The sequence below is a fragment of the Vipera berus genome (assembly GCF_964194415.1).
Source record: "Vipera berus genome assembly, chromosome: 2".
NCBI classification, from domain to species: domain Eukaryota; kingdom Metazoa; phylum Chordata; class Lepidosauria; order Squamata; family Viperidae; genus Vipera; species Vipera berus.
Genome location: NC_138203.1, coordinates 135,269,777 through 135,297,458, shown reverse-complemented (window position 1 = coordinate 135,297,458; position 27,682 = coordinate 135,269,777). Strand labels below are relative to the sequence as shown.

At 39.8% G+C, this 27,682-nt stretch overlaps 2 protein-coding genes across 2 annotated transcripts in view; both read right to left on the bottom strand.

The window, feature by feature from the left end:
• The window catches only part of LOC308662825 (keratin, type II cytoskeletal 8-like), a gene marked incomplete at both ends in the record, with an annotated part of 62,707 nt that extends 52,073 nt beyond the window's left edge, over positions 1 to 10,634 (bottom strand). Inside the window, one exon of the mRNA XM_081318970.1 lies at positions 10,457 to 10,634. Within this exon, the coding sequence (XP_081175096.1) occupies positions 10,457 to 10,634 (178 nt within the window). The remainder of the gene's footprint in view (positions 1 to 10,456) is intronic.
• A 3,300-nt stretch (positions 10,635 to 13,934) lies between these two features.
• LOC308662824 (keratin, type II cytoskeletal 73-like) lies at positions 13,935 to 26,219 on the bottom strand (the record flags this gene model as incomplete). Its single annotated transcript, XM_081318969.1, has 7 exons — positions 13,935 to 14,159; positions 16,194 to 16,319; positions 16,731 to 16,895; positions 18,567 to 18,662; positions 21,740 to 21,800; positions 23,433 to 23,644; positions 26,178 to 26,219. The coding sequence occupies 7 exons, from the start codon at positions 26,217 to 26,219 to the stop codon at positions 13,935 to 13,937; spliced, it is 927 nt and encodes a 308-aa protein (XP_081175095.1).
• Between the last annotated feature and the right edge of the window lie 1,463 nt (positions 26,220 to 27,682).

Sequence of the window (27,682 nt, the reverse complement as noted above, 5' to 3'; positions counted from 1 at the left end):
GGAGTTTTTGATATGGGCAATTTTGATATGGACATCAGGCTGAAGCCGTTTTCCCTTCGTTTTTGGTTGCCACAGAACTGGGAGGCGGGATGAGTGTTTTTTAGTTAGTCAAAACAATGAATTGTTCTGTGGGAACCAAGGTCATTGCTGATTGCATTTTGGCGGGCTAAAGCTTCTGTTAGAAAGCCCACACAAGTAGTTAATTGGGGAATGTGATTCATGACACTTTACTAGGGTGGGAAGTTCAACTTTGCAATCTGGGAGGGGATTTCAGTCTTGGGTTCACTTCTGATCATGCCAATACTATGTAGCCAAATAAATATGTTCTTTAAGGAAACTTTTTTGCCTTGGAGTTCTTTTTTTACTGATCTCATCTATCAGAAACTTGACACGGTCTTTCTCTGATCTGGGCTTTCTCAGACTTTCTTTGAGGTGCAGCCACTTGGGAAGGCAAGAAAAAGTCACAGGGAGTTTATTCTAGACCTTTATTAATATGGCTCATTCTGGAAAGCATATTCTGGGAACAGGGATCTCCTTAGGCTCCAGGTTGGATTTTGGTGAAGAAATCCAGGGTTCTTCTCAGCAGAATGAATGGGTGCAAGGACTCCCAAGTGCAGCATGTCTGCTTGGCATATGGCATTTTGATGTAAATGAAGTAAAACTCATCTAAAAGCAGGGGGTAGCTCTAAGGCCATGCTGTGCAAAAGTTTTAGATTTCCAGATTATACTTGAGAAGTCTGACAACTCTTTTGAATTTACTTCTGGTTGATTGAAATCCCCTTCAAATTTCCTTTTGTGTCAAATGTCAGCGCTATTTCTGCCCAGCAAGACACATGGGTGTGTAATTTGCAACCTAGCTATCAGCATCCATTCTTCACTGCATCTTTTAAGGCTCATTCAAGTTTCTGCTGAACCTCCTTTTCATTTATAAATTCTGCATCTAGTAATGTCCCCCTGCACTGCGCCTTTTGGCCAAGAAAGTACTTGAGGGGGGGCTCTTCTCAGAACCCCCCCCCCACAGATAATAGGTGAAACACCTTCAGGTACACTCACATGATAGCAAAAGTACCAATTTGATGGGACCTTGCTCTCCATGAAGCAACCTTTTTTGTGATGCTTAGCCCAGGTTGGAAGATAATATCATCAATCCCCTTGAAGAATTGACTTGAAAATCTTCTAGACTATCATCCGACTGCTAACAAACAGAGCTATTCCTGGTAAATTACAAGGAGTTAGTTTTAGAAAGATACTTAATTAACATGGGGTTGTTTTCCAAGTTGGGGTGTAAAAGGCAGGAAAAAACCCAGCATGCCTATGGAATGAATGTGGGGGAAGCAAATTTCAAACAGCTCATCCTTCCTGTGTTTAATTAACAGACAGTCCAATAGAATTAAACTCTATCCGAAATGAAATATAGTTATGCATATTCTCTGAATAAACATGGGCACAATACAGGTAGTCCTCGACCTAACAACAGTTCATTTAGTGACCACTTGAAATTATACTGAAAAAAGTGACCTAAGACTGTTGCAGCATCCCCATGGTCACATGATCAAAATTCAGACGCTTGGCAACTGGCTCACATTTATGATGGTTGCAGTGTCCCGGGCTCATGTGGTCACCTTTTGCAAACTTCGTACAAGCAAATTCAATGGAGAAGCCGGATTCATTTAACAACCATGTTGCTAGATTAACAACTGCAGTGACTCACTTAACAACTGTGGCAAGAAAGTTCATAAAATGGGGCAAAACCCGCTTAGCAAACTGATCTGCTTAGCAACAGAAATGTTGGGCTCAATTGTGGTCGTATGTTGAGGACTACCTGTATTCATACAGAGGGGAAGACAGTAAAATTTGACATTCATAAAGAGAGTTTGGTGGAAATTGTAAGATGAAAGCGAATGGGCTGAGGCCTTTTGCCCACAGCTCACAAATGATGTGAGTTCCAAATCTCTAAGCAAGAGGCCTCTCTTGGGCCTGTTGGATCCCCAGCCATGTTTGGCTCTGTTCTGTACCAGCCTACTACCGGCCCTACAGATAAGGCAGGGACAACCCCTTTACAAGAAGGCAAGAGGCTGGAACTAAGCCTGCCAAATTTATGGACACAAAAGCAAACAGAGCAAAAAAGACACGAACCATGAAACAGGAGCTATTCAAACGGTTGCCTTCAGCAAAGCAGCCCTCCCGCGCATTCCCCTTTTAAACAGTTCAGGGCGTGGCTTCTCTCTGCCTCCTTCCGAGGTGCCCCATTGCCTTCCTCTGTTTACTCCTGCTTGACTGCCTCCTGCGTCGGGCGTCCTTGAACAGGGCCAGCTGTGGGTCATCTTCATCCACGCTGTCAGGCTCACACAGCTGGGTCTACGTCGTGACCAGGTGGGAGGGGCCTGGCTGAGGGCTCTCATCAGCAAGCTCTCCAACACCCTCAGCAACCTCTCCAACACCCCCCTCCTCCTCCTCTGAATCGTCCGACCCAACTGCCGAACCCACAGGCTGACCCTGAATCACAACAGGCTCTGATTTCATTTGTTTCCGTTCTACCTGTTGTGCACTGGCCACCAATTTATGATATCTGTGGGAAGCAACACTCTATGATCTAACATTAAAAAAATGTTTTGACACGTTCCAAATTTTTATTTCGTTTCTTCACATTTTGGCTTGGATCAAAGGACAGGAAAAGGCCACTTTGCCACTTCACTGAAACCTCTGAATTCTCTCAATATTTTCCCCCAAATTCAGGTGAAATGTCCTGAACTGTGTGGAATATACGGCCAGGGTGGACAACCTGTGTCTCATAGGTATCCCCCAGCCTCTAATTCTTGACCACAGGACTCCCTTCAACCCTTCCCTCCCCAAGGGAAGGACTCACAGCCTTCAGCCCTGCCCTCTGTGTTGTCACTCTTTTGACAGAAATACCCTCCTGACAATTTTTTTAATTTAAAAAAAGAAAGAGCAGCCGCCCCCACCCCCCCCTCCCCAGACTGTAAAAAGCTTCTGCCTGAGAGGGAAAGGAGATCACTAAGAAATTAGCTTAATCACCTTAAATTCTACTCAAATATTTGTCTTAATTTTTTTAGCCTCTCACACTATAGCCCAGACTGGTTTGATCCTGACACTATTTAGGACTACTTTGATCTTTGGGAAGGTCAAAGGGCTCAAAAGTTTTTAGGGATGGGAAAGTGATCTTCACCTCACCTTCTGTAAGGCCTTCTCTAGAGCCAAACCTTTCCATGGAGAATTTCAAGCCGAGAGTTCATTTTTTTTAGCCTGAAAATCACATTTTAACTATCAAGTCAGAAGGCTAGGCTATTAGTCATTATATACAGATAAGAATTTTTTTAAAAAAATAAATAAATAAAAATCCAATTCTATTTTGGGGTAACGTGTAGATATTTAACTTTCATAATGAAAGGATAATTTTGAAAAGAAACTAATTTCAGCATTCGTGTTAATCAAAATTAGGTTCAGGGTATTACTTACAATTCCTAAGTTTTAGAATTATGTTCATTTGGAGGAATGTAATTTCTAGCTGTCTTCATCATAGTGTAGACTTAGCCACCAAGATCCTAGTCAGCTAGGCTTTTAGCCAAAGTACTGTTCTTCTTACTTTCATCTGATCCTACTTTTGCATTTCCTCATTACTGGTTCAGCATTTTCAGTCCTGCTCTCCACATCAACCAATATTTCTAGGCTCTTATCATGGCTTTGTAAAAAAACTGAGCAAGAAAAAATACTCAAGGGAAAACCACAGTGTTTTGATCTGATGTATTTAAATTAAAAATCTATGCAGAATAAAGCAAATGACCGCCTTGCCATAACAAACTGTTGAGTTATCTCAAATATTTGATGTGTTTGCACAACTCCTTCACAAAACAGAGCTGGGCAGGGAGAGAGAGAAAACAATCAAGGTAGCAATCAGAGCCCTTCCTTTTTGTTTAATGTGTGTCATATTTTGAGCATTTTTAACTTGCCTTGCAGGTGTCCCGCCTACCAAAATTTAAGGGTTAAGTGCACTAAAATATTCAGCTCCACTTATTTAAGTGATGTCAAATTGTTTTGTGAAGCAGGGCAAAAAAATAAAAAGGAAAATATAGCTTCGTTGAAAACTGTTACTTCCCCCCTGTTCTAAAGGGGTAGCTCATAATTCAGCCAATATTTATATTTTAACCAAAATACTTGACATAGTTTCAAAACAATTTTCCAATTCAGCCATTATTATGAATTCTATGCATAGAATAATAGAGAACGAAAACTTGTCTAGATGTCTGAATAAACATGAGTATGTATCTCTATAGCAGGGGTGGGGAACAATGGCCCCCTTTATGATTGTGGACTTCAACTCCCAGAATTCCTGAGCCAACATAGCTGGCTCAGGAATTCTGGGAGCTGAAGTCCACAAGCCATAAAAGGCCCCTCATCCCACCCCTGCTCTATAGGAATGGGTTTGTGCGCAGACATGAATATGTAGAGGGAAGAGGGAATAGCCTTGAAGGACGCAGAAAGAGCTGCTAGCAAGATAATGGCCAGATAAAAGGGACTTGTACCTGTGCCAGGAAAGTAACATGAGCAGGGCTTTTTTCCCATAGAACACTCCGGCACCGTTTTTTGCACATACAAAAAAAAAACAACTTTTGCACAAGCTGTGCTACTCCCTCTATTGGCTTTCGAAAGCCTATTGGCTTTCAAAAGCCAATAGGAATTGCTGCTGAGCATGCCAAAAGACCCAGCTGGCAAACGTTGCACCGGCAAGTTGTCTGCAGTGAAGGCAAGTTGGCAGGAACTTTGCACCCCTCTCTGCTGCCCAACTACACCATCTCAACTAGGTAAGTAAGAGAGGACAAGGAGTGGGAGGTGGGTTCTGCGGAGTCCATGTGCACTCCTTCCTTGTGCTCACCCGTGTCAGCCAGGCTGGTGGCCTACCTGGTGCTGGACCTGCGCCACCGTCACCTCACCCTGAGCGCCTAAGTGCCTGCCCTGCAGCGCCTGGCCCACACCGCCTCCACTGCCCGCCCCATGCAGCCCTGCCCTGTAGAGGAGGCCCTGCTGCTCCCATAGCACCAGCCGCGCTGGCTTCGGCCCTTTTGCCTACGTCTACCGTAGAATTTTACAGCCACAAAAATAATTTATTAGATGATTAGGGATGCCATATTGGAGAGACTTAAGCCAGCTTGAGGGATGTGTGTGAAGGAGATGAGAAAAGCTTCCAAAACACCAAAGGAAATGTTTGGCATGTGGGAAGGAAGGTCAGTTAATGCACGCAGATGTGCATGTATATCACATGTCTACAGTTGTTAAGTCGTGATGTGGGCAATTGCCAGGAATTTTTTCACTTGAAATTGGCTGCTATAGATTGACAAATGTGGCACTGTACAGGATTTTTTAATCAAGTTTATAAAGCATTCTGTCTATTTGAGTCCTTTTGGGGAGTCACATTCAGAGTTACGTCTATGGAGATTCTCAATCATCCAGGACATGGTTGTCCCAAAGGTGCTTTTCTAAAAGGCAACTGGGCTTCCTTGGGTTTTTCTTTGAAAACGTTTTTCTTCTCATCCAAGAAGCTTTTTAAGTTCAATTCAGTTCACTTCAGAACCTAAGAAGCTTTTTGGATGAGAAGCAAAACGCTTGCAAGGGGGGGGGGGGAATCAAGAAGCTCCAGTTGCTTTTTTGGAAAAGCACCTTTGGAATTCAGAGTTATCTTTGCCTTTCTTTATTTATTACACTTGCTTGCCACCCAGTTCACTGCAAGGCGACTTTTATTTGGAGGAGAAAGCATTTCTGAAAAACGTTTCCCTACATCAGTAGTAAAGAGGAAAAGAATGCCCAGCAACAAAGCCAGATGCCGAAAGACTTATTTTCTTTCTGCCTTGAGTTCCACTGGCACAAAGAATAAACTCTCAACTATCACTGAGGAGATATATTAATAAATAGGTTTCTGTTGCTGCTTCATCTTATCTGGCCAAATCTTGGGGTACAAACTCACCATACAGAGAAAAGCTTTTGAAATTTGAATTTCATTCAGAACTGAACACCACCGTCTGTTACAATAACAGCCAGCTTAAGAAATAATAATTTTTAATCATTTTTAATTATTGTCATGTATTACTCTAATTATTACTTTGGAATAATAGATAATAGAATATAGACAACAAACCAAAAATGAATATGCCCTCAGAGTATGTCTGTCTCTATTGAGAAATGACAGTGGATTCTTAACTGTTGGGAGTTTACACTAGAGATGATGCTACGGGCAGTTTATCCTTTCCAAAATCAGCCCTCCACTTCTATAAAAAAAAAGGTAGAAAGAGAAGGAAATGTATGTGTCACCAAGTATCATTCTAGGGGGAACTCTACTTTATTAATCTCTGCAAGGAAGGGGAAGTGAGGTGGTGTCATAACAACCTTCCCCAAATGATGAGAATTATACACTTGAATCACATGTAATTTGTGTTATTTTCACAATGGTGTCATGATGCATCATTTTGACAACATCATTGCTTAAGAAACCCTGTATAGCATATGCTTTAAAATATGTCCAGCTTTGAACTATAGATCCATAGGGGAAATAATTTTCTTTTATAACTATGAAGAGAAGGGTGAGGGGTAACATGATAGCAGTGTTCCAATATCTCAGGGGCTGCCACAAAGAAGAGGGAGTCAAGCTATTCTCCAAAGCATCTGAAAGCAGGACAAGAAGCAACGGATGGAAACTAGTCAAGGGAAGAAGCAACCTAGAACTAAGGAGAAATTTGCTGACAGTTAGAACAATTAACCAGTGGAACAACCTGCCCCCAGAGGCAGTGAATGCTCCAACACTGGAAGTTTTTAAGAGGAGACTGGCCAGCCACTTGACTGAAATGGTATAGGGTTTCCTGCCTGAGCAGGGGGTTGGACTAGATGACCTCCAAGGTCCCTTCCAACTTATTATTATTATTATTATTATTATTATTATTATTATTATTATTATTATTATTATTATTATTATTATTATTATTATGGGGGTCTCCCGATACTCCCATGTAACACCTCTACTCCGCGAGCTGCATTGGCTTCCGGTTGCCCTCCGGGTGAGATTCAAGGTGCTGGTGATGACCTATAAAGCCCTAAATGGCTTGGGTCCGGGATATCTGAGGGAACACCTGCTGCCGGCATCAAGTTCCCTTTGTCCAGTGCGCTCCCACAGGGAGGGTCTTCTCAGGGTGCCACCGGTAAGAGATTGCCGGCGGACGACACCCAGGGATAGGGCCTTCTCAGTGGGGGCGCCTGCCCTTTGGAACCAGCTGCCAGTGGATCTGAGGACTGCCCCCAACCTCCGTTCATTCCGCCGGGACCTGAAGACCTGGCTCTTCGAGCTCTCTGGCCCAGGCTGAGGATTAATCTTATTTTATTTATACAGGGAGAAGTATAATTTTTTTAAATTTGTTTTTAACTTTTGTATCTTGGTTTTTTAATTACCCTGTAAACCGCCCTGAGTCCTTCGGGAAAGGGCGGTATATAAATGTAATAAAATAAATAATAAATAAAATAAATATATTATTATTATTATTATTATTATTATTATTATTATTATTATTATTATTATTATTATTATTATTATTATTATTATTATTATTATTATTATTATTATTGATCATCCTGTCTCTCTCAGCCAAAACAATAATCATGGCTCATCATTATATGGTGCTTATTGTTAAGTGAATCCATTCATCTTTATATACATCAGTAAATACCTAAGAAATAGTCAAGAACCCTGAGCTACATTTATTCTCTTCTAATGCCTTTCTGAAAAACAACTCCTGATTATATTAAGCTTCATTCTTTTAGTAGCATAACTGAGAGGAAACAAGAAAATGCTCCAGTCTTGTGTTATACCTTCCCTTTAGAATTTAGGACTTGCTTCATCCCTTCTAGTGCTGTGGAAACTATTAAAGATAGAATGCTGTACTTCCATGGATCATTTGATTAAACAGTTGGTCCTTGCCATCTCTGTTTAAAATCCCTTTAAACTTTAGTTAACTTTTTTTGTATCTGCTTTTGTTACGAGTTTATTTTTCTCTGCTTCTCCTTATTACCGTTATCACAAGTTTTGTATTTTTGATGTTGGATTCATACTTGTTTATTTCTATTTCTATTAGGAAAAAAATACAAAGAATAGAATATTCTTTAATGACATTTGACATGATAAATTATTCTATGATATCTTAATTGCTTATGGATGTTTGCTTATGAGCTGTATTATAAACCTCCAGGAAACTATACTGATTCAGCAATAGAAAGAAAGAAAGAAGTAAATAAATAATCAATCAATCAGTCACATGTAAATGTAACTGGAAAGTGTTTTAATTTTTTATTCATTTGCTGGAGAGAACAATGCATGCTTTTTGACAACATGCAGTCCCTAATGCAATACTATAAAAAGATTATGCATCATGGCAAGATAGCCAACATCCCCAAACACTTCAATGGTAGAAAGCAGAAGATTTGAGAATCCAACTCCATAAAGAAGGACTTCTACAATCTAATTCTAAACAGTGGTTTTATATATATATATATATCTGGGAATGGATTTTTGTTCTTTCGAAGTAGCTGTACTCATTAGAGTTTATCTGCCCAGATCAGATTTCTAAGACAAAAACTTGTATGGTTGACTCCTATTATAATGCTAGGGAACTTCAACAACTATGTAGTTGTTATTATGCCCAAGAAGTTGGGATTACTTAGGAAAACCACTAGTTATGATTTTCAAATGTTTTTTAAAAATATCCATGAAGGAGACAAGGAGTAGCATTCTCTTTATGGTCAGACATGTGCAATGGCGTAGCGTGGGGGGTGCAGGGGGGGCCGGCCGCACCGGGTGCAACATCTGGGGGGGGCGCTCGCACTCGCAGCTCTCTGCCCCTGCCTGGCTCACTCACTCTCTCTCACTGCAGTGCTGGCTGTGCAAATCCGATCCGAGCCGCCGGGTCGCAACCCACTGTGCAGGGGGGCGGGTGCCAGGCGTGCGGTTAGGGGGCGCAAATTACTTGCCTTGCCCCGGGTGCTGACAACCCACGCTATGCCACTGGACATGTGGAAAACTTTATTCTACGTAACCAGGCATGTGGAAGTCTTTATTATGTATATGAAGAGAGAAGAATATTAGTATAATATCTTTGAGAATCAAAAGGTTGAAATTCTCTTCTTCGTTTTGGAACTTTTCTTTCTGTCCTTCATTATATCTATTGATCTCTGACATCTCTGTTATATACTTTTCATCATGACAGCCCTTCAATGAGAATAATTGTATGGTATGCACATTGTACTAGTTCAGGGGTCTTCAAACCTGGCCCTTTTATGACTTGCGGACTTCAACTCCCAGAATTCATCAGCCAGGCACGCTGGCTGAGGAATTCTGGGAGTTGAAGTCCGCAAGTCATAAAAGGGCCAAGTCTGAAGACCCCTGTACTAGTTTGTAGCACTAATCTGTCAGAAATATAAGTGGTTGCTCTTTTGGTTAATCCTGATTTCTGAAATTAAGTTTTCCTTGTAGCATTTTGCTTTCTACTTATGCTAGCATACTCCACTTATTAAACAGACTCATACAATCACCACAAGAAGTCTAAGCGGGAAAGCAATGTAATCTGAGCATCATAAGGGAAAAAATACTTCGGAATGTCAAATGTATGCTTGCATTAACTACATAGCAATAACAATAAAATAAATTTGGGGTGAAAAGTCAAATTAGTTTAAATAGCTTTTTCAAAAAATAGTGCAACCCCTCTCCTAAACCAATGCATTTGTTTTCCAGATAATACAAATATGTGAATAAAACATTAGTATACTGTAAAATGTTGGTAAGAGTATGTTTAAGAAAACAGTCAGGGCCAAAACTACATGGAGAAATGGCTGACCTGATAGAAGGAACATACAGTATATGATTCTGTGGCAAATGTCTTGCTTAAAGTAATAGATTCACCAAGATACAAATACAGAATGGGTAACTCGTCATGAACATTGTTCCAAAGGGTTTAGGAGATGTTTTTGAATTTCTATTGTGCTGTCAGCTTTATAGTAGATTGATTACTGATTGTTAAAAATAAGACTGTCCCATTCTCTTTAAAAAAGTCTTACAGCTGTAGGGTAACACAGTCCTCCAGAGGTTCCTATTGGTCCAGCATAGCACACCCCTGAAGATGTTCCTGCTGGTGCAGCATAACACACCCCTGAAGATGTTCCTGCTGGTGCAGCATAGCACACCCCTGCAGAAGTTCCTAGTGGTCCAGAGTAACACACTCCTGCCGAACCTCCTGCTGCCCCACCTATTCCTACAGAGGCAGGGTTTCCTTGAGCTGCACCCCCCACTGGGACTCCTGCCCGAGAGTACCACCCTCCATCCCCAAATGGAGCAACCCCTGAGGGTTCATAACCTCCACGAGGGTAGTTTCCATCTGGGCAATTCCCTACCACAGTCATAGACCCATACCCCCTTCCTCCACCGCAAACTGATCCATTGGCAGCTCTTGAACTAAATCCTGCACCTGGGCCATGGCCAGCTCCTCTACCAGCCTCTTCTGTTGAGAATTGGCGCATGCCTGCAGAGGGATGACTAGAACAGGAGTCATTCCTATAGCTACATCCTCTTCCTTGGTAGTACTCTGCATCTACTGATCCATTCCCAGTAGCTATATTTCTCCTTCCAGTATTTTGATCAAATCCAGCACTTCTGGAGCTGTAGTTCCTATTGCTTCTTCCCTGACTTCCCATTCCATACCCTTTCCCAAATCCCATATCATATCCTCCACCATATCCTCCACCCAGAGGTCCATATCCACTTGAAAATGGGAATCCAACTGCATTTTCTATCCTGGGTTTGATCACATCTGCAAGAAAAAGTAGAAAAGTCAACTTGTGTGATCCAGAGGACAGATCCAGAGACCTATGGAAACCTATTTCCCACCTTATCTTCACAATACTATTGCTTTAACAATTTCAAGAATGTGTAATGAAAGTGATATATGACTCAGTTCTACGGCTTCTTCCAAAGTAAACTTTAAAAAAAAATACAGGTTTCATGCAGAAAAACTTGGCCCACTGGAGAGAATCCTCACAAAAATGAGAATAAACTGATTATAAGAAATAAGAAGACAACCATTTGATCATACTAGCTAGAAAACCAATTCCTTGGAAATTGATAAAAATGCATCTCTCCTGTCAGGTCTTTTGCTGTTGAGTTTGTTTTAGGTTTTTGCTATTTTTTTAATCAGGATTTTTATTGTGCAAAGGTTATTTGGATTTATTTTTTCTATTTTTACTGTTATGAGCCACCTTAACTAATAGCTGGATAGGAAGTAGTAATAAATAACTAAAAAGATGTGCAGTGGATGCACTGATTTAGATAATAACACAACTATTGCAACCTGGAGGAAAATTGTACACACATCAGCTGAACAACATGGACCAATTCAGACCCTATTTTTTTTAATCCCATTTATATCCCGCCCTTCTCCGAAGACTCAGGGTGGCTTACAATCTAAAGCACATATCAATGTGCTTAGCAATAGCCTTCATTCTATGTATATGCCTGCTTATTAGGGCTTTCACACACACCCCAAGTGGCATTATTACAAAGTCAGCTTATTGCCCCCAACAATCTGGGTCCTCATTTTACCTGCCTCGGAAGGATGGAAGGCTGAGTCAACCTTGAGCCTGGTGGGATGCGAACCTGCACTAATTGCAGGCAGCTGGTGTTACTTAAGGAGGCATTAGCCCACTGCTCCACCAAGGCTAATGTTGATATTCCCAACGTAAGTGTTGCTTTTGTTTTGTGCTTTTGGGATAGTTTTTAATTCGTGGCAATTGCCTGGACAAGTCCCTGCAGTTTTCTTGGCAAGATTTCAGAAGTGGGTTGCCATTGCCTTCTTGCTTGCTAGGGCTGAGAGAGGGATGGGCCCAAGGTCACCATGCTGGCTTTCTGCCTGTGGTTCTAGAACTCAACATCTCCCCATTTCTAGTCTGCTGCCTTAACCATTACATCAGCTGGCTCAAACTGGCACTAGAGCATAAGCGCAGTCCCTAAAAAGAAGATCAAACATATAACTGATGACATAACATAACCTATTTTCATGTTTGTTTGTTTTTACTTACCTATACAGACAGGATTTCCCAAGTGTATCCTATGGGGAGGAAAAAAAAGATTCTATTGCAATCAGATTGCCTTAGGACTTATTTCAGACAGACACCCCAGATCCTTGTCCTGCCTATGGCTTTTTGTAATTAATAGGTAATTGGCCAATTTTTTTCTCTGAGGTGAGCTTGGTTTATAAAGCTGTTGAAACACGTTGATGCTGAAAATCATAAATGCAAGATATTTATACAAGATAGTCCTTGGTAAGTAGTCCTTGACTTAAAACTATTTGTTTAGTGACCATTTGAAGTTAGAATGGCTCTGAAGAAAAACTGACTTATGACGGTTTTTCACACTTAACAACTATTGCAGCATCCCCAGGGTCACATGATCAAAATTTGGCAACTGGTTCATATTTATGATAGTTGCAGTGTCCTGGGGTCATGTGATCACTTTTTGTGACCTCCTGACAAGCAAAGTTAATGGGGAAGAGAGAGTCGCTTAACAACCCTGTTAGTAATTTAACAACTGCAGTGATTCACTTAACAGCTGTGGCAAGAAAGGTCATAGCTTGGAGCAAAATTCACCTAGCAACCATCTCACTTAGAAACAAGAGTTTTGGGCTCAGTTGTCATCATAGGTTGAGGACTGTCTATATGCATTATTAAATCCTGGCACATCCACCAATTGCTTTGTGACCATCAATGACGGAAAAAGGAAAACTGCCTTAAACGGCAGCTTTTCCTGGCCATAGGAGGGAAGAATACAAACATATGGCCCTTCAGGCCTAGTCATAGACATGCCCAACATCTGATCTGAAAGCCAAATCTAATTGCAGCTTAGAGATTTCAACCTTGGAAGAGCTGGAGAACATGAAGAAAAATATCTCAGAGAGACTATTATTATTATTATTATTATTATTATTATTATTATTATTATTATTATTATTATTATTATTATTATTAATTTATATACCGCCCTTCTCCCAGGGGACTCAGGGCGGTGAACAGGGCAATACATAAAAACTAAATACAAAAATTAAAATTATTAAAACATAATTAAACAATGCCCATAAAATTAATACAAATTTAAAATTAAAGTTCATTTATAAAAATCCCACCCCGTCCCATCAGGCCAGGCCAGCTTGTTTAAAGAGATGGGTTTTAAGATCGCGCCGGAAGGAGCGGAGATCGGGCGCCATCCGGAGCTCAACCGGAAGATGGTTCCATAAATCCGGTGCACCCACAGAGAACGCCCTCCCCCTGGGGGCCACCAGTCGGCATTCTTTGACCGGTGGCACCCTGAGGAGGCCCTCTCTGTGGGAGCATACTGGGCGGAGGGAAGTTGACGCCGGCTGCAGGTGCTCCCCAAGGTATTCCGGACCCATGCCATGAAGGGCTTTGTAGGTCATTACCAACACCTTGAACCTCACCCGGAAGACAACTGGTAGCCAATGCAGCTCGCGGAGCAAAGGTGTGACATGGGAGTATCGGGAAACTCCCAGTACAACTCTCGCGGCTGCATTCTGTACCAGTTGGAGCCTCCGAGTGGTCTTCAAGGGTAGCCCCATGTAGAGAGCGTTGCAGTAATCAAGACGAGAGGTCACGAGCGCATGAGTGACCGTATGTAAGGCATCCCGGTCTAGATAGGGCCGCAACTGGCGCACCAGGCGAACATACAAAATTTGCCCTGTGGCGAACGTTTATGTAGGAACCAATTTCTGCTTCCGAGAAATACTAGCTGACAAAGTTGTCTGAGTTGAAAGGAGGAGAAAAGAATAAGAAGGAGTTTTTAGTTGCTCACAGTCGATTTGGGATATATTGAATGCAATTCATAGTCACCTGGTCTCTTCTCCCTCCAGCAGGGTCTTATAGGTAGCAATTTCAATGTCAAGAGCAAGCTTGGTGTTCAGAAGCTCTTGGTAATCCCTTAGCAGCCTTGCTAAGTCGTCCTTGGCCTTCTGTACAGCAGTCTGCAGATCAATATGCTTATCCCGGGCATCTTTCAGAGCACAGTCTCCATGCTGCTCAATCTCATAAACGGATGTCTGGAAATCATTAACCTGTTCAGAACAAGCAATACTGAATAAATGAATGGGGAAATGGCCCTGGGGTGCATGCTGGTTTGTAATAATGCGAATAAAGAAAAAGCAATACATTTTTAACATGTCAGATGGTAGACTTGAAGGGAAGACCAATAAGTTTTAAAAAAAATGTCAAGACTAAGAACTGAGTAGCATTTTGAGTTTTCAGTGTGTGTTTTTTTTAAAAAAATATTTAGAATTGGGAGAAGGCAGCCGGTCAAAATGAAATAATAGTTGAGCTAAGTGGAAATTAACATTAACTTGAAAATGTCTGAATGGGGAAATGAAAGCACCATCAACATTTTTTAAAAAAATGCAATTCAACCATGATTACCTTGAGAAAAAAAAGAAAGAGAAGGAACCTTGGTGGAGCAGTGGGCTAATGCCTCCTTAAGTAACACCAGCTGCCTGCAATTAGTGCAGGTTCGCATCCTACCAGGCTCAAGGTTGACTCAGCCTTCCATCCTTCCGAGGTAGGTAAAATGAGGACCCAGATTGTTGGGGGCAATTAAGCTGACTTTGTAATAATGCCGCTTGGGGTGTGTGTGAAAGCCCTAATAAGCAGGCATATACATAGAATGAAGGCTACTGCTAAGCTTGTAAGCTGCCCTGAGTCTTTGGAGAAGGGCGGGATATAAATGGAATTAAAATAAAAATAAAAAAAATAAAAGTACAATCCAAGAGGACCTGATAGGAAGAGAGAGAAAATGAAGCCACTACCACAGACAGAAAAGTTGGAATAGGATGTTAAAAATGAAAAACACAAAGAACTTGGCCACAGAATCCAGATTGTTCAAAGAGGCAAGAGGAATTCAGTATCCTACAGTAATAACAGTAAATATTAAAAAAAATATGGAAGCCCAGCTGAAACAAGAGTCATACAAACACCAGGGCTTCGTTTCCTTCTTTTCTATTCATTTTCCTCTCTGTGTCTTGACTTTCATATTCTTGGCCCACAAGTCCTCCTCTTCCTAAAATAGCTCCTTTCTGTGACGCCTCACCTAGGCACTTTTCAGGCCTTAAGATATGGTTGGATCATGGGAATAGACTGGCAAATCATCCTTTGCCAGGAAAATGAGAAACGAATCCCAAATAAAGTAGACAAAAAAATAACATAGATTTGCCTAAAAGTCTTACTTATGTCTGATAGCTTCAGCGTCAATAAAAATGGACCACAATTCAATTTGGAGAAGAAAACTAACTAGGCAGAGTCTCTGCTTGCTAAGCCTGTTGCTCGGGTATTGACCATTGATGGACAACTTCAAGGGTCCTGTCTTGCCATCTTCCAGTCTCTCATCTTTAAATTTGACCTCAGTTGAAGATTCCTCAGAGAGAAGGGGCCTTAAATAGTATTACTGATTCAAATAGAGACATATCCTCTACTAAACAGGATGCGAATTGATTGGAGGAGGATTATAGGCTCACAATGGAATCAAGCAAGAACAACTGTGGAAAAGAGAATCTGTTAAAATCACCACTACCCTTATATCTGGGGGTGGGGGGAAGGAATTTTATATTTACAGGAGTTTGATGAAATCCATGATTGACACCACACATGTCACAATGCCATCACACACAAATAACGCAAATCACACAATTCAGTTCAGTTGCATCTTGGTATTATGGTGCAAATGTATGTGTGATATCACTCATCTTCCCATAGATGCCCAAGCTTGTTTTTATTCTTGTTCAAACTAGTCTACTCAAAGGAGGCCTGTTGTTTGACATAAAAAGTGGATATAAACATTCCTGTCATGTGTGAAGTTGCAGTGTCAGTACGATAATGCTGTCATGGAGGGCAGCTGAGATAAAAACAAAAACAAAAACAGCAATTTCAACAAATTGCCAATGTTTTCCTTAGTGCTGAACACAAACAGCATATTTCAACCCTAGTGGAAATGAAAAGTGTTCACAAGTTTGGATTCCATAATGAGGTTTCCAGAAATAATTTCAATAAGTATATTGAAACAAACATCTCCTAGATGAGGAATAACACACCCAGGTTGCCCCTACCTGTTTTTTAACAATATCATATTCAGACTGCAGTTTATGAACCAGACGAGTCAGATCTGCAATCTCTTGCTGGTTAATCTTCAGAGTTTGAGAATATTTCCCTCTTTGTTGCTGAAGCTCCTGGAACTGATATCCAAGACGATTTTTAAAAAAACAAAAACAAAACACAAACACATGTTAATAATATTGCCATCACATTTACATTTGATAAATTCCTATTGGATTGTGAGGACAATCCAAAAGCCATATCAAAAGTTCTCAGTGGTGGTTCTAGACATCCCCAATTTCAGCCTGTTTTGACCTAAGGGCCATGCTAAAAAGAACGGGGTCAAGAAAAAATTTAGGTGGACAAAAATGGTGGGACAGAGAACAAGGAGAATGGATTAATCTTTCATAAATTAAGTATTGTTCCTTTGGAACTTGCCAAGTAGATGTTTTGGAGAATGTCAGGGAAAGGACATGAAAAATGGAATGAATTCCATAAGACCCATATAATTTTCCAAACAGATGCAAAGACCCCATGCCCTCATAACTTACTCGGTTTTCATAAAAAGCATTAACTTCTTCTTTGCTCCCTCGGGCAACATTTTGATACCATGCTTCCACACTTTTGATGATGCAGTCAATGTTCAAGTCTCGGCTGTTGTCCATTTGCAAGAGGATGTTAGTGTCATAAACATTGTTTCTGAGCTGTGCTAATTCCTGCAAGATCATAGAAAATCTATAGCTGAACCAGGTGGTAAAGGCTCTCACACCACCAGGGTTACATTAACATAAAACCATGACATATGACTTGACTGCAACAGCTGTTGCAAAGCTATTACATTAAATGAAATAGGTGAAAATATCCTGTTTGCTGATTTAGTGATGCATACAGTATTCTTCATCTTTTAATAAGAACGTTGCAACTACAACTGATTATTTTCCTGTTGAAACATCTGCGACTGTATATAATGTATGTTCTTCTTGTCTTTTGAAATCAAGTGGGAATCCTTTCCACTGGGCTTGTACCAGGCCAGATTAACACCAACTGATGCCCTAAGCATTGCCCAATGATGGTATCCCTTGGCCCTTCCATTGCTTCCAATGTCAAAGTATTATAAGAGCCCTGGTGACGTAGTGGTTAGAATGCAGTATTGCAGGCAAACTCTGCCCACAGCCACTAGTTCAATCCTGACTAACTCAAAATTGACTCAGCCTTCCATCTTTCCCAGTTTGGTAAAACGAGGACCCAGTTTGTTGGGGACAATATGCTGACATTTATAAACTACTCAGAGAGGGCTGTAAAGCACTGTGAAGTGGTATATAAGTGTAAGTGCTAAGAAAATAAAGTTCTTTCATGCCATCCCTCAAGTTGAACCCCACAACTATATTAAATATAAATCTTTCTTTAAAAAATATTTTAACACAAAATAGTGGTAATTTGCAACATAAACAAATTATTTATAACTAGGGCAATAGAAAAAAATGCAGATTTTCAACATGTTTTCTGTATGTTTTAATGACGTTGTTATAAGAAAAAAATTACCTACGGGAAAAATCTATGTAATGCCCCCTTTCCTTGATGGCCGAAGGACATAATTGTTTTACTTAATGGTAAAACGGTTGCAGCTTGGAGTGACAGTTTTGTGTCAGCCTGGTGACTATTTTCCCTTCTCATGTTGCTCAAGGCTAGGGTTGTTTTGAGGCATGCCGGAAATAAAAATGGTGGTTATCATTGTATCAAAAAAATTAAGGATACCAAGAGGGACATTAGGTCCTATAGAAGCTCAAACCATTTGAGGGAAAAATATTCTGAGATACTTCAACCCAACTCTAGGAGCATTGATTGGTTGAGCTCATTGGAAAGCTAATTTATTTATTCAATTTCTATAGCCAAGTGATTCTGAGTGGCTTACAATTTAAACCGTTTAGAAGACATTAAAGAGTAAAACAAAAAACATCCACAAAATAAGTAAGTACGGTATAAACTGCAGCTGTGATGATTGATCAACTAATAGTAAAGCCAAGTAAAGGAGCCTTTCACAAATTATTTTGACAGAGCTGGAGCCACTTCTAAGAGGTTTCATTTCTCCTTTCTTTGTATCTGGCCATTTCCTGTGCATCAATGGGCATTGCTTTTTTATAATGAATAAGCTATAAGCTAACTGGAACATGAAATAAATGCTTGTGAATCTAATTTTCACCCAGCTGCTTTTCTTTAGAAAATTACAGATCACCAAAAAAAAGGATTCCTGTCCTTCCTGGTCCTTGTGTGGCTGGTGGCATAGGAAATTCAAATTAGCAAGAAAGCTTGTTTGGACTGGAGCACATGTTCACATTCTTTCCCCTATGGGTCAATTCTATCTAAGATAATCCCAGGGTTGTTCTTACCTCTGCATAGATACCTCTGCGAAATTCCAATTCTCCGCTCAGCAAATGTACTTTCCCCTCCAGTTCTGACTTGCTCAGAGAAATGGAGTCTACATCCTGAAGATGATAGAACAGTTAATTAAACATTTTTCAGTTTCAAAATATTCTATATGGTCCGGCAACCCTATCATTAGGCAGAGCAGGGTGGGTAGATCCTTGGGGTGTAGGGAGGAAAGTAGAGCCTGATACTTCCACTTAAAGACACAGCTGTCTATCCCAAAGGATCCAGCCCGTCTTGACATAACTTAAATGCCCTCAATTCACAACAGTGGAGATGCTGCTGACTCAAGGGGAAAGGTAAACCAGTTTTAAAGCTGGTGCTCAAAATGGAGCAGAAATAATGAAAACAGGCAGAAAGAAAGTCTGATGAAATAGAAAAGGAAAGTAGGACAAATATCCCACACTACCTTCTCCGTTCAAGGATGGCACACAATTTGGGATATCTTCTTGGACTAGCAACTGTGTCCAGGAAGGGATTTGTATAGGTTCAACTAGTGTGCCAGTTGCACTCTTTCGTGGATCAGAGGGCCTTTCAGAGCCTTGGTGGAGCAGTGGGCTAATGCCTCCTTAAGTAACACCAGCTGCCTGCAATTAGTGCAGGTTCGCGTCCCACCAGGCTCAAGGTTGACTCAGCCTTCCATCCTTCCAAGGTAGGTAAAATGAGGACCCAGATTGTTGGGGGCAATAAGCTGACTTTGTAATAATGCCGCTTGGGGGAGGGCGAAAGCCCTAATAAGCAGGCATATACATAGAATGAAGGCTACTGCTTAGCTTGTAAGCCGCCCTGAGTCTTCGGAGAAGGGCAGGATATAAATGGGATTAAAATAAATAAAATTCAAGTCTTGGATGCCTCAGAGCATTCTTCACACCGTATGTGGTGCCACCCATAAAGGCTATCCAGAAGCTGCAGTCGGTCCAGAATGCAGCATCAAGGGCAATGGTGAGCTTGCTTTGGTATGCTCATGTAACCCCTCTGTGTTGCGAGTTGCACTAGTTGCCATTCGCTTCCCGATGTGATCCAAGTTACTGATCATTACCTATAAAGCCCAACATGGCATCAGGCCTGGTTACTTGAGGGACTGCCTGTCTTCCTTAATAGCTGCTTAGCCAATCATATCTGGTAGAGTTGGCATGCTCTGTTCTTTTGATTAAACAATATCAACTATCAGGACCTGGAAGAGCACCTTCTCTATAGCAGTGCCTACCCTTTGGAACCCCTTCATGGATTACTGCCTTGTCGTGGTGAAGGGGCTTGCATAATTCAATGAAGATATGAGCTATGCCATGCAGGGCCACTCATTTCACATGCTAGAAAAGTTATGCTTAAAATCCTACAAGCTAGACTCCAGCAGTATGTGGATCAAGAACTACCAGAAGTACAGGCAGGATTTCGAAGAGGCAGAGGAACTAGAGATCAAATTGCCAACATATGCAGGATCATGGAGAAAGCTAGGGAGTTCCAGAAAAACATCTACTTTTGCTTCAGTGACTATGCTAAAGCCTTTGATTGTGTGGATCACAACAAACTGTGGCAAGTTCTTAAAGAGATGGGAGTACTAGACCATCTTATTTGTCTCTTGAGAAACCTATATGCGGGTCAAGAAGCAACAGTGAGAACTGGACATGGAACCACCGATTGGTTCAAAATTGGGAAAGGAGTTTGGCAAGGCTGTATACTGTCGCCCTGCCTATTTAACTTATATGCAGAGCACATCATGAGAAAGGCAGGGCTAGATGAATCAAAAGTTAGAATTAAGATTGCCGGGAGAAATATCAACAACCTAAGATATGCAGATGATACCACTCTAATGGCAGAAAGTGAAGAGGAACTAAAGAGCCTCTTGTTGCGGGTGAAGAAGGAGAGTGCAAAAGTTGGGTTGAAACTAAACATTAAGAAAACCAAGATCATGGCATCCGGCCCTCTCAATTCCTGGCAAATAGATGGGGAAGAAATGGAGGTAGTGAGAGATTTTATTTTCCTGGGCTCCAAGATCACTGCAGATGGGGACTGCAGCCAAGAAATTAAAAGATGTTTCCTCCTGGGGAGGAAAGCCATGACAAATCTAGACAGCACACTAAAAAGCAGAGACATCACCCTGTCAACAAAAGTGTGAATAGTCAAGGCTATGGTCTTCCCAATTGCAATGTATGGCAGTGAAAGTTGGACCATAAGAAAGGCTGAACGCCAAAGAATTGAGGCCTTTGAACTATGGTGCTGGAGAAGACTCCTGCAAGTCCCTTGGACTGCAAGGTGTTCAAAGCAGGCAGTCTTAGAGGAGATCAACCCTGACTGCTCTTTAGAAGGCCAGATCCTGAAGTTGAAACTCAAATACTTTGGTCACCTAATGAGAAGGAAGGACTCACTGGAGAAGAGCCTAATGCTAGGAAAGATTGAAGGCAATAGAAGAAGGGGACGACAGAGAATGAGATGGCTGGATGGAGTCATTGAAGCAATAGGCGTGAGCTTCAACGGACTCCAGAAGATGGTAGAGGACAGGAAGGCCTGGAGGAACATTGTCCATGGAGTTGCGATGGGTCGGACACGACTTCGCAACTAACAACAACAACAACCCTTTGGAATGAGGTTCCCCTGAAATATGAACAGTCCCCTCACCTTACTGTGTCTTGAAGGACTTTCACCCAGGCCTTTAGCTGGCATGAGTAAAGCCCTCTTTAGTTTGTGTTTGATTTCCCTCCTCTATGTTTGTTCCAGCTCTGTTATACTTTTCCAAATGTGGGGATCTGAACTGTTCCCAGTGTTCTGGATACAGGCACACTCTTAGCAGATTTACTTTCTATAGAGTTTAAGACAAAAACAGTATACTTTGTGTTTTTCCTCTATGGTGAAAATGTGAGGATGCCTTTCATTTCCTGCTGAAAAAAAGAGAGTGGTCCATCTATCATAGGTAAAATGGCTCCTTGAGAATCACTCACTGGGAAATGTGGCAAGTGATCCCTTACAGCAATAGAAAATGGGGAAGGAAGGAAGGAAGGAAGGAAGGAAGGAAGGAAGGAAGGAAGGAAGGAAGGAAGGAAGGAAGGAAGGAAGGAAGGAAGGAAGGAAGGAAGGAAGGAAGGCCTTCTTTTGCAGTAGAAATTTAGTTAGTTTAAGGCATTAAATCCTGAAATCTTACCTTCTTGAGCAGCACAAATTCATTTTCTGCATCTGTCCGTCTTTTGAATTCCTGTTCATAGCTGTGGAAATATGGAATAAGACTGTGTACAATTCAAAGCAATCTCTGTGAGTCATAACAAGTCAGAAAAGGATAAAGACTATCTTTCCCATAAAATGATATGAAGTAAATTGCTTAGCCTATTTACCTATTTTGAATGCCCTTGCTCATTAGTTTCCTTGTTCTTTACTGACCATTTTCTTTTTTTATGTAATGATTAAAATGGATAATATATATTGTATAATGTTAATAATATAGACATATACTATACTTAAAACAGAGCCAGTTTGGTTAAGGCACCAGTCTAGACACCAGGAGACAGTGAGTTCATGACACCTTAGGCATGAATACTGGCTGGGTGACTTTGGACCAGTCAGTTTCTCTCCATCATACCCACCTCACAGGATTGTTGTTGTAAGGAAAATAGGAGGAGAAAACAGTATTAGATGTGATTATCACCTTGAATTATTTATAGAAATAATAAAAGTGGGATATAAATTTTAAAGAAATTGTCATTCTATTACTTTTGTGAAAGAATCCAAAGTATTTTATTCCATCCTGTGGGGCATTGCTCACTAGCTGGGTAATTTATCTCTCTTTGTGGTTATTTGATTGGCTTTCATGTTTCAAAAAAAATTATACAAATTTTTATGAGACGTGGAAAAACATTGAATATTCAAGTGCCCTTTAGGAATTCTTTAGCAGAAAGAACAACAAAGATGTATTTATTTAGTAAAAGCTGTTTCAGGGAAGTTTTCTTTGTACTGCAGTACAGTTGGAGGGAATTCGTGAAACTTCTAAATACTGATAATAATTCAACAACTATTTTCTATATTTTAATCAGTATCTAAATTGTGCTGGAAAGTTTTAAAAAGGCAATTCTGTTTGGACTGGAGAACAAAAAAAATCTAAGAAGCATGTTTAAAAGTTTTTATAATCAAACAATAAAGAGGCATTGTAGAAGATGAGAGAACTGAGGACTATGGAAAACATATTTTTTAGCTTATTCAAATTTTTAAACATTTTTAGGAATACATTGTAGGAAATTATCTTCTGTAGGTTACATTACATCAATTCCACCTAGCTTTAACTCTCTTTTAAAATCTCTTAAATGTTATATCTTTCCAGCTCCTAAAGAAAGAAAGTAAAAAAACGAAAAAAAAACCTTATTTCAATTTATTTATTTATTTATTTATTTATTTATTTGTTTGTTTATTTATTTATTTATTTATTTATTTATTTATCATTTAAATTTATATACCGCCCTATTCCCGTAGGACTCAGGGCAGTTTACAGGGAAAATTAAAATACATAGTATACAAAATTAAAATTGATTAAATTACAGTCCCTGAAATTAAACTAAAACCCAATTAAATTAATTAAATTAAAACCCCTCAGTCTGGGCCAAACAGCTCGAAGAACCAGGTTTTCAAGTCCCGGCGAAATGACCATATCTGGTCTTCTCTTTTTAATTAAGACAATTGCTACATGCTTTGAAAGTATTGAATAAAATGAGTTATCTAGTCCCATGTCAGTGCCAATGGGTATCGCAGCTGAGAATGCTAAAGAATCTGCGAAATTCAGATTCTGTCTTTTTCCCACACTATTTTCTTTTTCCTCCTCCTCCCCCTCCTCCTGATCACCCTCACATTACTTGCACTTGAAGTCCTCCACCAGCTGTTCAATGCCATCATTTTCACGTCTTAGATGCTCTTGGGTATTTAATAGACACTCCAGTTGCTTTTTCATGTTGCTGATGAAGTTCTCATAATACGGTTCAAGGCTTTTCTTGGCTGGAATGACCTGTTCTTGCAAAAGGTTCCATTTGGTCTCAAGGACTTTGTTCTGTAGCTCTAGGTTTCGGACCTATGTCATAAACCAGAACCCAACAATATCATAAATTAGATAACAATTTAAGACTTAACTTTATTTCTGAAACAAAATTTATTTTGGCCTGCTTTCATTCTATATAAATTTCATTAAAATTAAATATAGCTAATTATGGATATGATTCCTCTCTAATCATGTCCTTACTGATTTCTTACTTCTGTCATAGTACACATTACAATTTCTTAACCTTTAGAGATCTCTGGGACCAGAGCTCAATCTTTTGAAACTCTGGAGCTTTAGGATATGTTCTTCCAAGACAAACAATGAGGCATATTGGGCATCTGCAGAGAAGAAAAGGGGGACCCAAATATCCATGTGGCCAAAGTCACCATCATGTACTGTGATTCCAAAAAGACTTTGGAATACAAAGACTTAACGGTGGCATCTGAATGACTTAATCATCCCTCATGCAACATCAGTTTGACATCGCAGTCATTTGCTTGGTTGTTGCTGGAACCCTTATCTCTTTGAGTAAGCTGAGTTACAAACTTTATTAGTATTGAGTGGTATTAAAATGATATTTTAAACAGCATAAACATTTACAGCAAAATATGTATTAATCACATACAACAATGCACATTATAAACATATTTTTGCTAGCAAAGTAAATCTTGTATGAACAGCTCTAGCAAAAATGAGTCTCTGGGCATCTGCCTGTAAAATGTTTAACAAAGGCTTGTAGGTAAGTCAGAATTGCTGTTCTTTTTCATTATTGAATTTTTCCATATTAATTATCCTAAGCTTGGAGGACAGGAGAGTAATTGAGCCCACACCATTGATGAAAGATGTTTTTATGAGCCACTTTTTACTAATTGGTTGGGAAAAATATTTTTTATATATATTGTGTTTATATTGTATTTTAATTCTTATTAGCTTCCCAGAGCTGCACTGCTGAGATGGCCATTTGTAGAAATAGGTATAAATAAAATATAAATAAATATCAATAATTGGAACACATTCTATTGTGGTTCATAGCAAGCGTGCTGGGCTGAGAGCTGAAATCCAATACATCTGGCATATATCATACTAGGCAAAAGTGCATTTTGTAGTATTATTAAACATAATAACCCAAAGCATGTTAAAAGAGCACATATTCTGCATTCTTGATTTGCTTTTCCAGGCAACATCACTGTACAGAACACTAAAAGTAGCTTCATTTGTAAAGTATGAATCCTTTCCAAAAGGCAAGTCCTTTCAGTACACTCATCTGGGAAAGTAAATTAAAATTCCAAGTAGAAAAAGAAAGAATACAGAGCCAAATGAAAAGTCTAAAGGATCAGATGAAAATAGCAATGCCAGAGAAAGTAACCATCTTGTTTCCTCTAGCTTAGCAACCTAAATGAAATCCATTGCTACACAAGTAGACATATGTCAAGAGTCTGCTAATATCTGACATATTTCTGACTCAAAAAATACATGTTATATTTGGAGAAACTGTGTACATGATAGATAGATAGATAGATAGATAGATAGATAGATAGATAGATAGATAGATAGATAGATAGATAGACAAAAGAGAGACATGATAGATAAATAGATTGATAGATGGTTGATATATAGATACGCATACGTAAGAAAGTTGCACACAGAATTGCATAGTAAGAAAATCTGGGCACAAAACAAATAGATATTTGAAGGGTGATTTTTTTTAAAAAAATTAAATGATGGGATGATGTAGAATTTGAAATGACAAACTAATGATTCAATACATGGGGGACTGATAATCAGTGAGCACAAGATTTATGCAGAAGATTCACATTTCAAAAGAAGCATTTAGTCTTTCAACATCAATCTTTATTGAATTAAGCCAATACTATTAGTTGCCAACTTTGAAAATTAAACACTTACACTTTAGTTCTATATTGCATTCTCCCCTTAGAGTCAAATAGGAGCCCAAAGATGATGTATTTGAGTAACAGTTGGAATTTTTCCCACCAGTAGCCCTCAAAAGCTTGCAATAGTGTAAATCAAATGGGCACAGTAGCTCGGTTTGTGTGTTTCACAGACGTTCAAGCTCATCAGGACTCCACACCCTCACTTCCTGATACTTCCTCCAACGGAACAAGAAATTGTTCCAATGTTATAGGTGGCATATTGAATGGCTTCTTAAGTAAACCAATATGAAAGGAGAAAGAAGATCCCCAGCACCAAACTTTTGTATTCTGGCTAACACAGACCAAGATTCCTTTGGAAGCAACAGAAGCTCTGGTATAGATCTCTCCATTTTAGAACTGCTCTCTGATTTAAGTAATAGAATGATCAACATATTAAATTCTGAGTTACGTAAATTGTATTCCTTTAATTTGATGGCTAAACAATCTAGTAAAAATGGACATTAGAGAAAACATGGAAATTCAGACATTTTTAAAGAATGTACAGTATATTAAGAGATAAGATAATGTACGCCAAAAGCTCAAACATCTGGTGAAACAGTTAGCATATCTCATGGAACTTCATGCCATTTTTTTAAAAAAAAAACTTCAAGTCAAAGAGAAACCAATTTTCTCACCTTATCAATGAAGGAGGCAAACTGGTTGTTGAGGTTCTTCATTTCTTCCCTTTCATGATCACGTACAATATGTTCTTGAGGGTCAACTCCCACATGCAATGGCTTCAGAAGCTTCTCATTGATTCTGACTCCATGGATGCCATCCCCCCTGCCATTTGAGTGTCCACTGAAAATCCCACAGCTTCCAACTGAATCGTAAACTCTAGGGCCATAATGACCCACTGGGCCAACGAAGACAGGGCTACCATGATTTGCACAAGTATAATATCCAAGTCCATAACCACCATGTGCAACTCTTCCTCTTCCACCCATGTTAGAAAGACTTTGACTGCTGAAACCTCTGCTAACGGGATGGCACACAGAGGCGACATAGGTCCTGTGTCCACCAAGTCCACCAAGAGCAGAGACAGAGCTGAACCCCCTTCCCCTTAGGAAGGTATTCCTGGTTGCTGACACCTGGTGAGTCATTGGGACAAGACGGGAAGGTTGATCCAAGGGAACAGGTGCTACAGAAGCAAAGCAGAGAGTGCAGCCTTCTAGCAGAAGACTTCAAAGCAAATGCTTATATACACTTGTGGAGGTGTCCTTGATTGGTTTAGCGTTTAATTTAGGAACTTTCGCGGGTTTGGCTTGCCTCAGGGACAGAAGTGCTTTCAAAGTGCAGATAGGAATTGCTTTGTTTGCAAGCTTTGTTCAGAACATACGATGTCTGAAAATTGTTTCCCTCACATTATTACAGGCTACAAAGAAAGTGAAGGAAGTTTTTTCTTCCTTTACTGACCACATTCAGTAAACCGAGAGTATGGATGTTCTGCAACACTGCAGCTCAGCTCTGTCTTGTTAAGATCCTATTTTACTAGTGTCAAATAATTTATGGTAGTATCAGTTAAAACATGCATAACAAAAAAAAACCCTGTGATGTAATCAGTACATATAGTCATACCAAGAAGGAGGAAAATTAGTAGAAATCTTATTTATAATTTTAAAAATATAGTTTTTAGGGCCAATTGAATTCACAAAACAGAACAATATTAAAACAGAAGCATTCATTGTCCTATCTCTTAAGAATCCTATTCTTACACTTCATAGCTAACACAGAAGTTAAGGTTCCTTCTCCCAAGACCCACAAACTGAAACCAACAGACACACAGATAAAATTCCCACAAAGAATAATTTTATGAAACCCACTTCACAAAATATTGCTCTGCTTTTTCAGTCATAGTAAACCTGACTCTGGCACATAAGTCATTATAAATTTGACAGAAAGGGAAATTTAAACATAAAACGCTTTTATCCTTGGTTTACTTATAAGAGTGTGGAGTTGGATTAAAACTGGGAACAGAGGTGGAAAAGGGGAAAATGCAGCCTTTCTTTTAATACTAAACTCTTATAAACATGTACTGTCACTATATTTAGGACACATGTAGCTTATTTAGGATGCATGTAGCTTATTCAGGACACCGTGGCACAAATTATTATTTGATGATGGGATTTTAGAGTTGAAG